The sequence below is a fragment of the Hemitrygon akajei genome, chromosome 17, assembly GCF_048418815.1.
Source record: "Hemitrygon akajei chromosome 17, sHemAka1.3, whole genome shotgun sequence".
In the NCBI taxonomy this organism is placed as follows: Eukaryota; Metazoa; Chordata; class Chondrichthyes; order Myliobatiformes; family Dasyatidae; genus Hemitrygon; species Hemitrygon akajei.
In genome coordinates, this window is record NC_133140.1 from 1,418,003 (window position 1) to 1,432,028 (window position 14,026).

At 41.7% G+C, this 14,026-nt stretch overlaps 1 protein-coding gene across 1 annotated transcript in view; it reads left to right on the forward strand.

Annotated features, from left to right (window-relative positions):
• The window catches only part of LOC140740438 (hydrocephalus-inducing protein-like), a 579,330-nt gene that overhangs the window by 362,898 nt on the left and 202,406 nt on the right, over positions 1-14,026 (forward strand). Inside the window, exons 46-49 of the mRNA XM_073069569.1 lie at positions 1,450-1,636; positions 3,466-3,577; positions 11,111-11,371; positions 13,805-13,950. Coding sequence (XP_072925670.1) covers positions 1,450-1,636; positions 3,466-3,577; positions 11,111-11,371; positions 13,805-13,950 — 706 coding nt within the window. The remainder of the gene's footprint in view (positions 1-1,449; positions 1,637-3,465; positions 3,578-11,110; positions 11,372-13,804; positions 13,951-14,026) is intronic.

Sequence of the window (14,026 nt, forward strand, 5' to 3'; positions counted from 1 at the left end):
GGGGGTCTGAGTTACAAGGAGAGGTTGCATCGACTAGGATTTTATTCTCTAGAATATTAGAGATTAAGGGGTATGCAGTATAAGATCATAAGCGGTGTAGACAGTGAAAGCAAATCATCCTTTTCTCAGCAAAGGGCTTGCTAAATCAAGAGGTTTAAGATCAGAGGCAAGAGATTTAAACAGGACGTCATAGGCTTCTTTGTGAGTAGGATGGTACATATTTGGAATGAGCTGCCAGAAATAGTGGTGGAATCAGGTACATTTGCAATAACCACCCAGAGAAGTAGATGGATAGGAGACGTTTAGAGGGCTATGGGCCAAACATAGGCAGATGGAACGAGCATGCTGGGCAGCACATTTGGCGTGGACTAGTAGGGCCAAAAGGTCTGTTTTCATGCTATACGATTCTGTGACTAACTGAAGGAAGTGAAGTAAAAGATTTTAAATGTTTATGAATTGATAGCACACAGGTAGTGTGAGGGATTACGGTGGAACTTGTACTCAGTTACTGGTTACTGGCTAGGCTAGTTAACCCTATTTGACTTTCAAATATCTTTCCTTTCGGTTAGTCCTGACGAAGGGTCTCAGCCCGAAACGTCGACAGTGCTTCTCCTTATAGATGCTGCCTGGCCTGCTGTGTTCCACCAGCATTTTGTGTGTGTTGTTTGAATTTAACCCATCTGGTTCAGGCCAGCACGCAGGAGACGAATAGCATCAACCTCTTAGATCAGCCTCATCTGTGTTTTTTTCTCTTTCTAACATTCCCATCAACTCTCCTTTGATTCATTTGTCATTTACTGACATTCAGGAGTACTTTACAGCAGCTAATTAATCTACCAGCGGTTTTGGGGTGTGAGAAGAATGGTCATGAGGAGAAATTGTGACCACCGCACAGGGGTTACCCAAGATCACAAACAAATTGCAAGGCTGCATCTTTAACTGTGGCACTGAGTCATTCCTTCAGAAAAGAGAAACCCAGCAGCAGGCTTCAGTAAGGACTTTCAAAGGAAGGATATGGATAAAGTATTTCCATTTCTGGGTAAAATCAGAATGTGAGGCATAAATATGCAATAATCTGATCAAATAAAGAGTTTCGGTTTAATTCTGTGACAGTGTGTTGAGTGTGGATCTTTGCAAATATTTGCCATGGGGTGTGGTTGATGCAGACAGAAAAAGACCTAATGCACAGATAATGGAGAAGGGAATTCCAGAAAGCAAAGACTAACTGGGAAGAGGAAATGAGAGTGAGAGACGAGTCACACATGGACATGGGGCGATCAAAGTGTTTTCAAGCTGCAGATTTAGCCTCATTCAATGTAATAAAATTTATCAGCAACATCTAGTAAACTTGTTTTCTTAATGTAAGAATTACAGGGACCAAAATATGTAGACAAACAGAAGATTGAAATGTATCTTTGAAGGATATTTAAGTGCATCTTTTTTTTGCAGTATTCCTAAAGGCAAATCCCTGCTGTTTGATATTGTCGGAGAAGGCAACCTGCCAAGAATTAATATCCTTCGTCCGCTTCTGCGTAATAAGATAGGGAATCCTTTGCTTATATACTCACGTTTACTGCTGGGTCAGACAGAGAAGCTGCCTGTTGTCTTGAAAAATGATGGTACCTTACCTGCACAGGTAAAGTAGTGAACTTCTCAAATGAACATTCAGTAGTGATGCAATGCCACAGAAATTCTGTTTTCACTGCACTTCACATATTTAGTTGTTTTCTACAGTAGAACATAAATTTAGTGAACAAATTTGCACAGTGATGTTAATGGCCTCAGATTTGATAGCAGCACCAAAAGATCCACACCAGCATTAAAGAATTGATCTGTAGGTACCTTAGGGTTGACTGGGAGTATAAAGATGTTGACCTGAGAATAATGTGAAATTGAGTGTTAAGTAATAATTGAAAGCACCAGAAGACTCAGCTTTTCAAGTGAAAGTTTGAGGACGAAGGGACCTGGTTAACAACTCCAATCATGTTTTGCTGAGTTCAGTGCCTTCCAGGTAGAATTTCATGAGTATAATGTACAGATAGTGTAAGGAGTTCCAACACAAGGAGTGTTGCTGGGTCCATTGTTGTTTGTCATCAAATCAATCATCTAGATAATAATATGATTAACTGGATCAGCAAGTACCGAGCTTGGGGGTGTAGTGGACGGCAAGGAAAGCTATCAGAGCTTACAGCAGGATCTGGATCAGCTGTAAGAATGGGCTGAATAAATGGCAGATGGAATTTAATGAAGACAAGTGTAAAGTGTTGCACTTCGTTAGAACCAATCGAAGTAGGTCTTACCCAGTGAGCAGCAGGGCACCGAGGGATGTGGTAGAACAAAGGGATCTGGGACTACAGGTCCATAATTCATTGAAAATGATGGCTTAGATTGATAGGGTTGTAACGAAAGCTTTTGGCATATTGACCTTCATAAATCAAAGTAGTGAGTACAGGAGATGGGATGTTATGTATTAAACATTGATGAGGCCCAATTTGGAGTATTTTGTGCAGGTTTTGATTACCTATCTACACAAAATATGTAAGTAAGATTGAAATAGTACAGAGAAAATTTACAATGATTTTTCCAGGTATGGAGGACATGAGTTATAAGGAAATATTGAATAGATTAGGACTTTATTCCTTGGAACATAGAAAACTGAGGGGAGATTTGATAGAGGTATACAAGATCATGATGGGTATTGACAGAGTAAATGCAAATCAGCTTTTTACACTGAGGTTGGGTGGGACTACAACTAGAGGTCATGGGTTAAGGGTGAAAGGTGAAAGTTTAAGGGGCACATGAGGAAAAACTTCTTCACTCAGAGGGTTGTGAGAGTGTGGAACGAGCTGCCAGCACAAGTGGTGCATCCAAGCTCGATTTCAACATTTAAGAGAAGCTTGAATAGGTTTCTGAATGGCAGTGATATAGATAGCCCAAGTGCAGGTTGATGGGAATAGACAGTTAGAATAGTTCAACATGAACTAGATAGGTCTAAGGGTCTGGTTCTAAGCTGTACCCTTCTATAACTCTATGACTCTAAACCTAATGTGAGCCAGAATAATCCACACCTGCTTGTGTTTCAATTCACTTGATGCCAACAACTGCCGAGCTTCCTTGCATAAATAGAATACAGACATTTTAAGAGTTTTGCCTTTCAGGCATAGTGTCGCAGTGTGGGTGAGGTGTTTTATGATGGTAGGGGTTGGGGCAGGAGTATGCCACTCAGTCTGGCAAGCTTCCTCTGATCAAATGGTACATCCAGCTCTACCCACGGCAATCTTTCACATCCTGTCCACCCCTTTTAAACAATATTCAAAAACAACATTTCATCTGTGCAGGGGAGGTATTGTTGATGTTTTGGGTTGAGATCCTACACCAGGACAGATGGTCAGGACGTGTTTGTAGTGGGACAACATTTATCCTTTGGCTCAAGTAAACTGAACAGTTGGGTGTTTTTCATGATAGGTATCGATCAATCTTTCCGATGACTGTGGAGTGTTTTCTCTGAAGCAATGCATTGGTACTAAATGTCTCTATCCTAAGGAAAGTCACATCAAAGAAGAGGACCCAAGCAGAGGTAACAAGCATGAAACTAACAATAAAATCAAACCATAAAAATGATCAATAAAACTGCAGATGCTGGAAATCTGAAATAGAAACAAGAAATTGTAGAAACTCCAGCAGGTTAGGCTGCATCTGTGGGGAAAGAAATGCAAATTAATATTTCAGTTTCTTTCATTACAGTTAAGAAAAGTTTGAAATCAAACATGCCTTCAGTTGTAGAGATGAGAGAACAAAAGGAAGCGTATTTCAGATGGGAAACAGACAGAGAGGGAAGTGAGGTTGGAGCTGGCTGATAAGCCATTGAATGAGACAAGCTACATAAGTTCATGTAAATAGGAGGCAATTAATATATCTGAAATTCAGAAGAATGGAGGAAAAAATAATACTTGCAATGTGAGAAGCAGAACTGGTTCACTCATTGGCTGTACTTGATGATTTCATTGTTCAGTCCTGACAGGTGTATTGTGCTAAGTATAAACTGAGGTTTACATTGAGCTTCATTGAAGCAGTGAATAAAGATGGAGGGTCAGAATAGGAATGAAATGGTCAACTTAAACTGACAGGTGCTTTAGAGTTCAGGGTCATCACTGTGGACTATGCAGGCCAATCTATGTTTGATTTCCCCAATGTAGAGGAGAGTTTGAAATAAAGCACACAAAATTGGTAGAGGTACAAATACATTTGAGCTTATCTGGGAGTACTTCTAGAACAAAGGGAGGAAGAATGGAAGCGAGAAATGAATACATCTTCTGTGATTGCTTGGGAAGATGCCATGAAAAGTAATCTGTTTAAGTTGCTGCAGATGGAAGAGTGGTGTTGATGAAGGGATTGTCTCATCAGAAAGCTGAAAGGAGGGGGAGGGAACCAGTTTGATGATGGAGTAAATTGGAGTATTCAGAACTTGACCCATGCAATGGAGAGGATGGGTACGCCTTGAAAACAAATGGAAAAGGGTCTTCTTGTGGGTGAAAGTGAAATGAATAGGCTTGTCAACTACGATGGAAGGGAACCCATGAGTGAGGTGAAAGAAGGAATCATAGAAGCACTATTGTGAAAGATGGATTCATCAGGAAAGATGGGATGGAGAAAATTAAACTGGGAAAATGGAATGGCATCCTTAGATTGGAGAAGGTATAATCAAAGTAGGTTTCTTGGTTCTAACCTATCCACTGAACCAGAGTAAAGAAGCCAAGAAAGGGAAGCAAACAGTTGGACACACATAACAATTTATTTGAGCTGTGACTGTATTTTCAATAATGCGATTGTTTTCTGATTATATTGTGGTTTTCTAGTTGGATCGATTTTCATTCTAGTGAGGCCAGGCAGTTTTCCATTCAGTTCTGCGTTTACTTTCAGTGGGTACTTTGTGTTCCATTTGAATGGGTTGGTTTTGGATTTCAGTTAAGTGGGCTGTCGAAGGGCTCTAGCTTTTACAGAATGGATTCAGACTCTGGTTGAGTTTAGGACAGACTTGAGTTAGAGTCAATAGAGGTATGGCTGAGATTACTTTTTTCTGGTTAGCTCTGTATTTTCAAAGTGAATGTTGTTTGTTTAGAATGTTTTCTCTCTGTACTAGGATGCATGATGGTTTTTTTGTTGGCCTAATACTAGTTTTTAATATCAGAAACATAGTGCAAAGAACGTTATTTCAGGAACTCTAAATAGTTTTATGGGTCACTCTCTGAAATGAATTCAGTGATCGCGTGGTGACTCAGACACTAGGCTGCTGAAGCTTGAGGATTGATTAGGAAGCATTTGTTTGATTCTTACATGAAAGTGTGGATATCTAAATTTCTGCAATGAATAAAGCTAGAATGAAAACAAGTAGCAGTATTAGAGACAACTATTTGCTGGCAAAAACTCATCAAGTTATTCAGAAAAGCAAATGTGCCACACTTAATTTGTCAAACCAGCCTGTGACTTAAGACCACCAGGGTGATTGATATTCACAATCTTCTCAAATAGCCTAACAAACCATTCATCCACCAATTACCCCATCCACCCTGCACTTTTCTGTTCAACCCCCTCCTCAAAAGTGATTGATACAAAAGTCTGAAAGCACGTCCCACCAGGATCAAGGACAGCTTCTATGTTGCTGGAGGATAAGATGGATGAACAATTTACCTTGTACCATTTTGTCTACCTGTACTGCACTTTCTCTGTAACTGCAACACTTTACTCTGCATTCTGTCATTGTATTTCCCTTGTGCTTCATTGGTGTAGCCATGCAATGAATTGAATTGTGTGAATAACATGAAAAACAAAGTTTTCATTGTTTCTTCTTATAAATAAACATATTACCAAATTTAGGATGGTTAATAAATCAACTGACAGTGACATGAATATATATAAAAAAGATTTAAAACCTCGGAATCCAGTTTCCGAGCAGGTAAGTTCATTTCCCTACTACATCGTCTCTGTAATCATTACCAGAATTTCTAACCACTGCAGAAAAAGAAGTACAGAGCAGAAAAGTAGGCTGAATGCCAGGGAGCTGTCTCCAACCAATGATATAACCATATAACACTTACAGCACGGAAACAGGCCATCTCGGCCCTTCTAGTCCGTGCCGAACGCTTACTCTCACCTAGTCCCACCTATCTGCACCTAGCCCATAACCCTCCATTCCTTTCCTGTCCATATACCTATCCAATTTTACTTTAAATGACAATACCGAACCTGCCTCTACCACTTCTACTGGAAGCTCGTTCCACAACTGGATTGTAATGCTGATAATGAAAGCAGACTCTCTGAACATGAAGTCAATAAAGATTTTTTTATTACCTATTCTCTTGATCTTCCATCATCTATTCTGCTGACTGAATTTAAAAGCTCTTTAAAACTGCTGGATTAATCCACAGGCAATACCTCCAATATTTGTCTTGATTTAATTGCTGTTGCAGTTGGTACAGCTGTGATGGAATTGTACTGTCTTCGCTTTTCCCCCCTGCAATTTCCAGAGGTAAACTAATGTGAACATTATTTCTCCCATTGGTTTGCATATCAGCAGCAATAAACCCTAGACAGAAATATCTTTATTTTTATTCATCATTTTTCAACATCCATTGTCCATCCTTTTTTGCTATTGAGAAATTGTTTGTGAGTCACCTTTTTGAATCCTGAGCCTCCTGTTGATCGTAGCAATAAGGGCATGTCACAAGGGATGGGAATCCTTAAAGATAGATGCCATCTTTTTCAGGCGTTAGCTTCTGAAGATGTCTTTGATGCTGGGGAGGCTAATGCCCAAAATGAAGCTGGTTGAGTTTGTAACTTTCTGCATTTTTATCTGGTATTAAGCAGTGGCCATTCCACACCACGTAGAATAATTTCAATGCATTATACCCCTAAGTCATTTTATCTAGCTTATGTTATACCTGATTATACATTCATTATACATGTCAAGGGAGGTGTTTTTGCTAGTCCTAGAGGCCCCAGAAGAGTAGCCAGGATGTGGGATATAAACTTCAACAGGTAATAGAAACAGTATGTTAAAAAGGGTAACATTATGGGGGAGTTCAATATGCAGCTAATTGAGAAAACCAGATTGCTGCTGGATCCCAAGAAAGGGAATTTGAAGAATATCTATGAGATGACTTTTCAAAGCCACTTTTAGTTGAACCAAAAGGAAAAGGGCAATTCTGGATTGGCTATTGTGTAATGAATGAGATTTGATTAGGGAGCTTAAGGTAATGGAACCTTTGGGAGGTAGTAATCAGAATATGTTAGAATTTATCCTGCAGTTTGAAAGGGAGAAGATGAAGTCAGATGTATCCCTGTCCCACTGGAATTAAAAGAATTACAGAGGCATGAGGGAGGAGCTGACCAAAGTTGGTTGGAGATGACACGAGCAGGGATGATGGCAGAAAAGTGGCTGAAGTTTCTCAGAACAATTCAGAAGACGCAGGATAGATACATTCCAAAGATGATGAAGTAATCTAATGGGAGGATGAAGAAGCTGAGGCTGACAAGGGAAGTCAAAGACAGCATAAAAGTAAAAGAAAATGCATTTAATATAGCATAAATTAGTGGCAAATGAGAGGATTGAGGAGCTTTTAAAACGCAACAAAAGGCAATAAGAAAAGGAGAGAAAAAATGAAATATGACTGTAAGCTAGCCAATAATATCAGAGAGGATACCAAAATTATTTTTCCGATATATCGAGAGTAGAGAGTGGATATTGGACTGCTGGAGAGGTAGTAATGTGGGAGAGAAAAGGCGGACAAAAGTATTTTGAGTCAGTCTTAATTGTGGAAGACACCAGCAATATGTCAGAAATTCAAGAGTGTCAGAGGGCAAGAGAGTTTAGTTGCTATTACTAGGAGAAGGTGCTCAGGAAGATGAAAGGTCTGAAGGTAGATAAGTCAACTTGACCAGATGGATTGCACTTCAGGGTTCTGAAAGAGGCAGCTGAAGAGATTGTGCAGACATTAGTAATAATATTTTAAGAATCATTAGCTTCTGGAATGGTTCCAGATGACTTGAAAATTCTATCACTCTACTTTTAAGAAAGGAGGGAGGCAGAAGAAAGGAAATTATAGGCCAGGTAGCCTGACTTCAGTGGTTGGGAAGTTGTTGGAGTCTGAAGAAGGACCTGGATAGACTGGGAGAATAGCCAAAGAAGTGGTAGATGGAATATAGTGCTGGGATGTGTATGGTCATATACTTTGTTAGAAGGAATAAAGGCGGAGTCGATTTTCTAAACAGTCAGAAAAATTCAGAAGTCAAAGATACAAAGAGTCCTTGTGCATGATTTCCTGATTTGGAAAAGCAGGGCAGCATTGTGAGGATCATGTTTTTTGATCAATACCATGCAGCCCTCATTGTTGGGGGGAAAGCTCTGTTCAATGCAGGTTAGCACTTTCACTGTATCCTGGGTAATGGGCTACCTGACTGGCAGATCACAGTTTGTGTAGCTTCAGAGCTTGTGTCAGACATGGCTATAAGCAGCCCTGGGGCCCCACAGCAGACTGTGTTGGCTGTCTTTTTGTTTGCTCTGTATGCCTTGGACTTTAGATACAACACTCAGTCATGTCATCTGCAGAAATTCTCTAATGACTCAGGAATAGTTGGATATAAAGGGAGGAGAAGAGGATGAATGCAGGGCCTGGTGGAGAATTTGGTCAAATGGTGCAAGCTGAATCATCTGCAGCTCAGCATCAGTAAGACAAAGGAGATGGTGATGGACTTTCAGAAAACCAAGCCTGAACTGCTCCCTGTTAGTATTGATGGTGAGGACATGGATGTGGTGGAGACCTACAAGTACCTGGACGTGAACCTGGATGTCAGACTTGAGTAGAACACCAGAGGGCCAGAATTGCCTCTACTTCCTAAGGAGAATAAGGTCCCTTTGTGTATACAGGCCTCTCCTTCACATGTTCTACCTGTCGCCAGTACAATCCTCTATGCAGTGGTGTACTGGGGCAATGGCATCAACATGGATGATGCCAACAAGCTCAATAAACTGATTAGAAAGGCCAGTTTGTTATAGAAGTCAAATTGGACACATCAGAGGTTGCGATAGAACAGAGGACCCTATGGAAAACCCTGGCAATTCTGGACAATGTTTCTCATCCTCTGAATGCCACCTTGGCTGAACAGAGGAGCATTTTTAGTCATAGATTAAGACCACTGTGCTGCTCCAAAGAACGCTATATGAGGTCATTCTTACCCTCTGCCGTTAGGCTCCATAATGAGTGAACCTACAGCCAGGGAAGTGATGACTCCCTTCCGTTAAACTGTTTGAGGTAACTTATTTTTTATTCTTTCTCATTTCTCTTCTAATATTTGTATATCTGTGCACTTACAATGCTACAGTGACACTGCAATTTGCTTTGATATCGATGAACTATCTATTTATCTGAAGGTTAACTTGCAGAATTGAGTCGGTGGTAAGAAGACAAATGCAATGTTAGCATTCATTTTGAGAGGACTAGAATATAAAAGCAAGGATGTGATGCTGAGGCTTTGTATGGTATTGGTCAGACTGCATTTGAGCATTGTGAACAGCTTTGGGCCCCTTATCTAAGAAAAGATGGCTAGCATTGAAGAATTTCCAGAGGAGGTTCAAGAGAATAATTTTGTGAATGTAAAGGTTAATGTATGAGAAACATTTGATGGCTCTGGGCCTGTACTCATTGGAGTTCAGAAGAATGAGGAGGGATCATATTGAACCCTATCAAATATTGAAAGGCCTAGACAGAGTGGTGAGTGGGGTGCCGCAGAGGTCGGTGCTGGGCTCACAGCTGTTTACCAATTACATCGATGATTTAGAAGAGGGGACTGAGTGTAGCGTAGCAAAATTTGCTGATGATACCAAACTGAGTGGAAAAGCAAATTGTACAAAGGATGTGGAGAGTCTACAGAGGGACATAGATAGGTTAAGTGAGTGGGCCAAGGTCTAGCAGATGGAATACAACGTTGGTAAATGCAAGATCATCCACTTTGGAAGGAATAATAGAAGAGCAGATTATTATTTAAATGCTGAAAGATTGCAGCATGCTGTTGTGCAGAGGGACTTGGGAGTGCTTGTGCATGAATCACAAAAAGTTGGCTTTCAGTTACAACAGGTTATTAAGGAGGCAAACAAAATGTTGACCTTCATTGCTAGAGGGATTGAATTCAAGAGCAGGGAGGTCTCCATACTTGAGGAAAGATATACTGGCTTTGGAGGCAGTGCAGAGGAGGTTCACCGGATTGATTCCAGGGATGAAGGGTTAACCTATGAGGAGAGGTTGAGTCGTCTGGGACTATACTCTCTGGAGTTCAGAAGAATGAGAGGGGATCTTATAGAAGCATCCAAAATTTTTAAAGGGATAGATAAGATAGAAGTAGAAAAGTTGTTTCCATTGGTAGGTGAGACTAGAACTAGGGGACATTGCCTGAAGATTCAGGAGAGAAGATTTAGGACAGAGATGAGGAAAAACTGTTTTTCCAGAGATTGGTGAATCTGTGGAATTTTCTGCCCAGTGAAACAGTTGTGGCTTCTTCACTAAACATATTTAAGAAACAAATAGGTTTTTACATAGTAGGGGAATTAAGGGTTGTGGAGAAAAGTCAGGTAGATGGAGCTGAGTTTACGGACAGATCAGCCATGATCTTATTGAATGGTGGGGTAGGCTCGATGGGCTGGATGGCCTACTCCTGCTCCTATTTCTTATGTTCTTGTGTTCTTATGCTCTTATGAGTGAATGTGGAGAGAATGTTTTCTATAGTGAATGAGTCTAGGACCAGAGGGCACAGCCTCAGATTAGAGAGACGTCCATTTAGAACAGAGATGAGAAGGAACTTCTTTAGCTAGATGGTGGTGAATCTGTGGAATTCATTGCCATGGACAGCTGTGGAGGCCGTCTTTGAGTATATTTAAAGTGGAGGTTGATAGGTTCTTGATTAGTTAGGTCATCAAATATTATGGAGAGGGCAGAAGAAAGGGGCTGAAAGGGAAAATAAATCAGACAAGTTGCAATAGCAGAGCAGTCTCGATGGGCCGGATTGACTAATTTCTTATGTCTTGTAAGTATAAATGGACGTTTTATATTTCTATTCACAGTAAGGGAAAGTTGCATGCTCACTGTCAACCTTAACAGTGGAGAAGAAGCAATGTTTGATGTTGCCTTCAAACCAACCTTGGCTCGACGTTTCGATGGAACACTCTATCTCACTGTATTCAATAACCAATATGAGGACACCATTATACATCTGGTTGGTGAGGGTTACCAAGATGATGTCACTCTGGACAACATCCACGGACTATTGCAAAGTGCTGAGGAGGAAAACATCACTAGTTTTCTGGAAGACAAAGAGATTGAAGGTGAGTGCTCTTTATCATTCTCCTGTAGCAGTGTGAAAACTCCAGCTGCCAATCATCAGAATACTGTCTGTAATCTCACAGTGATTTCCTCATGTAATCTTCTATTGAGCTCCAATTAAATATAATTGCTTTTGATTTGTTTATGGTGCTGTACATTTGCTTTGCTGCTAAACTTTTGCAGTTCTTCAGAGTCAGTGACCTGTCTCTAGAAAACATACTAGAACAAAGAGAACACGAGTGAATCTGCAGATGCTGGAAATAAATAAAAACACAAAATGCTGGAGGAACTCAGCAGGCCTGACAGCATCTATGGAAAAAAGTAAAGTCGATGTTTCGGGCCGAGACCCTTCAGCAGGACCTGCCTGGCCTGCTGAGCTCCTCCAGCATCTATGCATGTTGCTTGGATTTCCAGCATCTGAAGATTTTCTCTTGCTCGCATATCCAATGTGTGATCATTGCCAGAGTTGAAAAGTAAACTCTTTGACTAGTGAGTCATGCCCAGGTATACTGGTAGCATTATATTCTTTAGATAGCTCCAAGTGACATCCTTGCAGAAAGGAGACTGGTTCTGAGCTTCTAAACTAAATTACACAGTACTAGAGAGATAAGTCACAATGGTTTTCCTGCAAGATTTATTTCAATGTGGAAGATCGCAGGTCTAGTTGTGGACCTATGGCTGCACTAAACTCTGTGAACAGCTGACTGGCACATAAATCAGTGAGACCTTAGTCGACACTGTTTAATGTAATTTTGTATCAGGACTGGAAAGGAAACGGGAAAGAAGCCAGAATGAGAAGGTGGGTGGTGGATGGGGGGGGGGGGGGGGGGGAAGGAGTACAAGCTGGCAAGTGATAGGTGAAACCAGGTGAGGAGGGGGAGGTAAGGGGGTGGAGTGAAAAGCTGGAACATGTATAGAAGGTGTGTCAAGTATAATTCATTTGTTGTTTCTGATTTGATTCAATATTTTCATTCAATTGTTGGCGTGGTTGTCGCTGTGCCCGCCTGGTCTGCCTCACCGGAGAGTTAGGCTTCAGTGTTGGCCTGGGTACATCCACACGGCACCCTGCCCCCAGTGTCCAGTTCTGGATGTTGGCGAGCCACACCTCATGTTCTGCTGTGCAGCCACTTTCTCCCTTTCATTGCCGCACAGTCGCAGGTAACCGCCGTCATTGTGTACCCGGGCGGGGATAGCTGGCCCATGTTGGGGAGAACACACAGATGGATGATGGGGATGGTTGACCATGTGTCCACCAACGCCCAGCATCTGACGCTCTCCACCACACAGTCCACGTATATGACCATAAAATATAGGAGCAGAATTAGGCCATTTGGCCCATCAAGTCTGCTCTACCATTTCATCATGGCTGATCCAATTTTCCTCTCAGCCCCAATCTCCTGCTTTCTCCCCGTATCCCTTCCTACCCTGACCAATCAACAGGCCTTGCTCTTCACCCAAACAACCTACCCAGGGTGGCAACAATGGAGGGATTCTCCTGGAGGTCTTGGGCTACGCTGGAATGCCTGGGAGGGGGGGGTCAAAGATTGCTTCGGCTCTCTCTGTCTCTGCCAGCAATGATGGTGATATTAGGCCAACGATCTGCTGAAGGATCTCTGGCGACAGTGATTCATTACCCATCCTCCCATGTTGGAGTGTCCTGGGTTCCCTGGCACAGGCTGTGAGGGAGGGAGGTCGGTGGTCCACTCTGCCTTGTCCCCCGGGCTTGCCCTGTCGAGTTTCCCTGGGAAGCCACAATGATCGTTTCTTAGTTCTCCCTCTTGGTTGGTGTCCCGTCTTCAGGAGACGAGCCTAGGGGTGTGGGAAAGGCATATTACTGGGTCCCTCGACTTATTCCCCAGGGCTTAAGGTGCCCCATCTGACTTTGTAGCTCTTCAATTTCACAATCAATTTCTGATCCTGCTCCTGACACTCATGTGGCAAGCATTTCATTCATGGTGACAGACGACAAAAGCTTGTTTATCTCAACAGACGTCTTTATTGTGATAAACACAAAAACAGACTGGGCACTATGACCTGCGGAGGGGACCACTCAGTCTCATACAAGCAGAGGAGGTGATTATTACACACCCCGGTTACAGTCAGGCAGCCCACAAACACACAAGCAAATAATGGTATAACCCAGGCTAAAATGTAAGAATAAATTAACTTGAACATCCTACCATAATCTCACGAAGGTATTTTAAAACAAGAACAATAAATAGCGCTGGCCAGTAGGAATGCTAGGGCAGGCTGTTGACCACGCTCCCGTAGCGCCACAATATGTTACAGGAAAGTATGTTGGGTTGGGGAAATTATAAGGTTGCTGTGAGAGTGAGCATTGACTTGAATGGTCGAATAGTCACCTTCTTTGTCGGCATAAATGAAAAATAATATGATTATCTGATTAAGGAGCATTTTATTGTGATTCATCCTAGCAACACACTTGAACCACATTCACTTTGGAGACTGCCACATCAGCAAGCCTTATCAGGTGACTTTCACAATGACCAATCGAAGTGCAACAGATGTGGTCCGATTTCACTGGTTCTCAGACATTAAAGAACTTAAGATCTCTCCACAGGTAATTAAACAGGTCTGATGAAATCTAGTATCTTCAAACCTGCAGCAAGGTACATTTCCTGTAGCGTAAGTTAGGA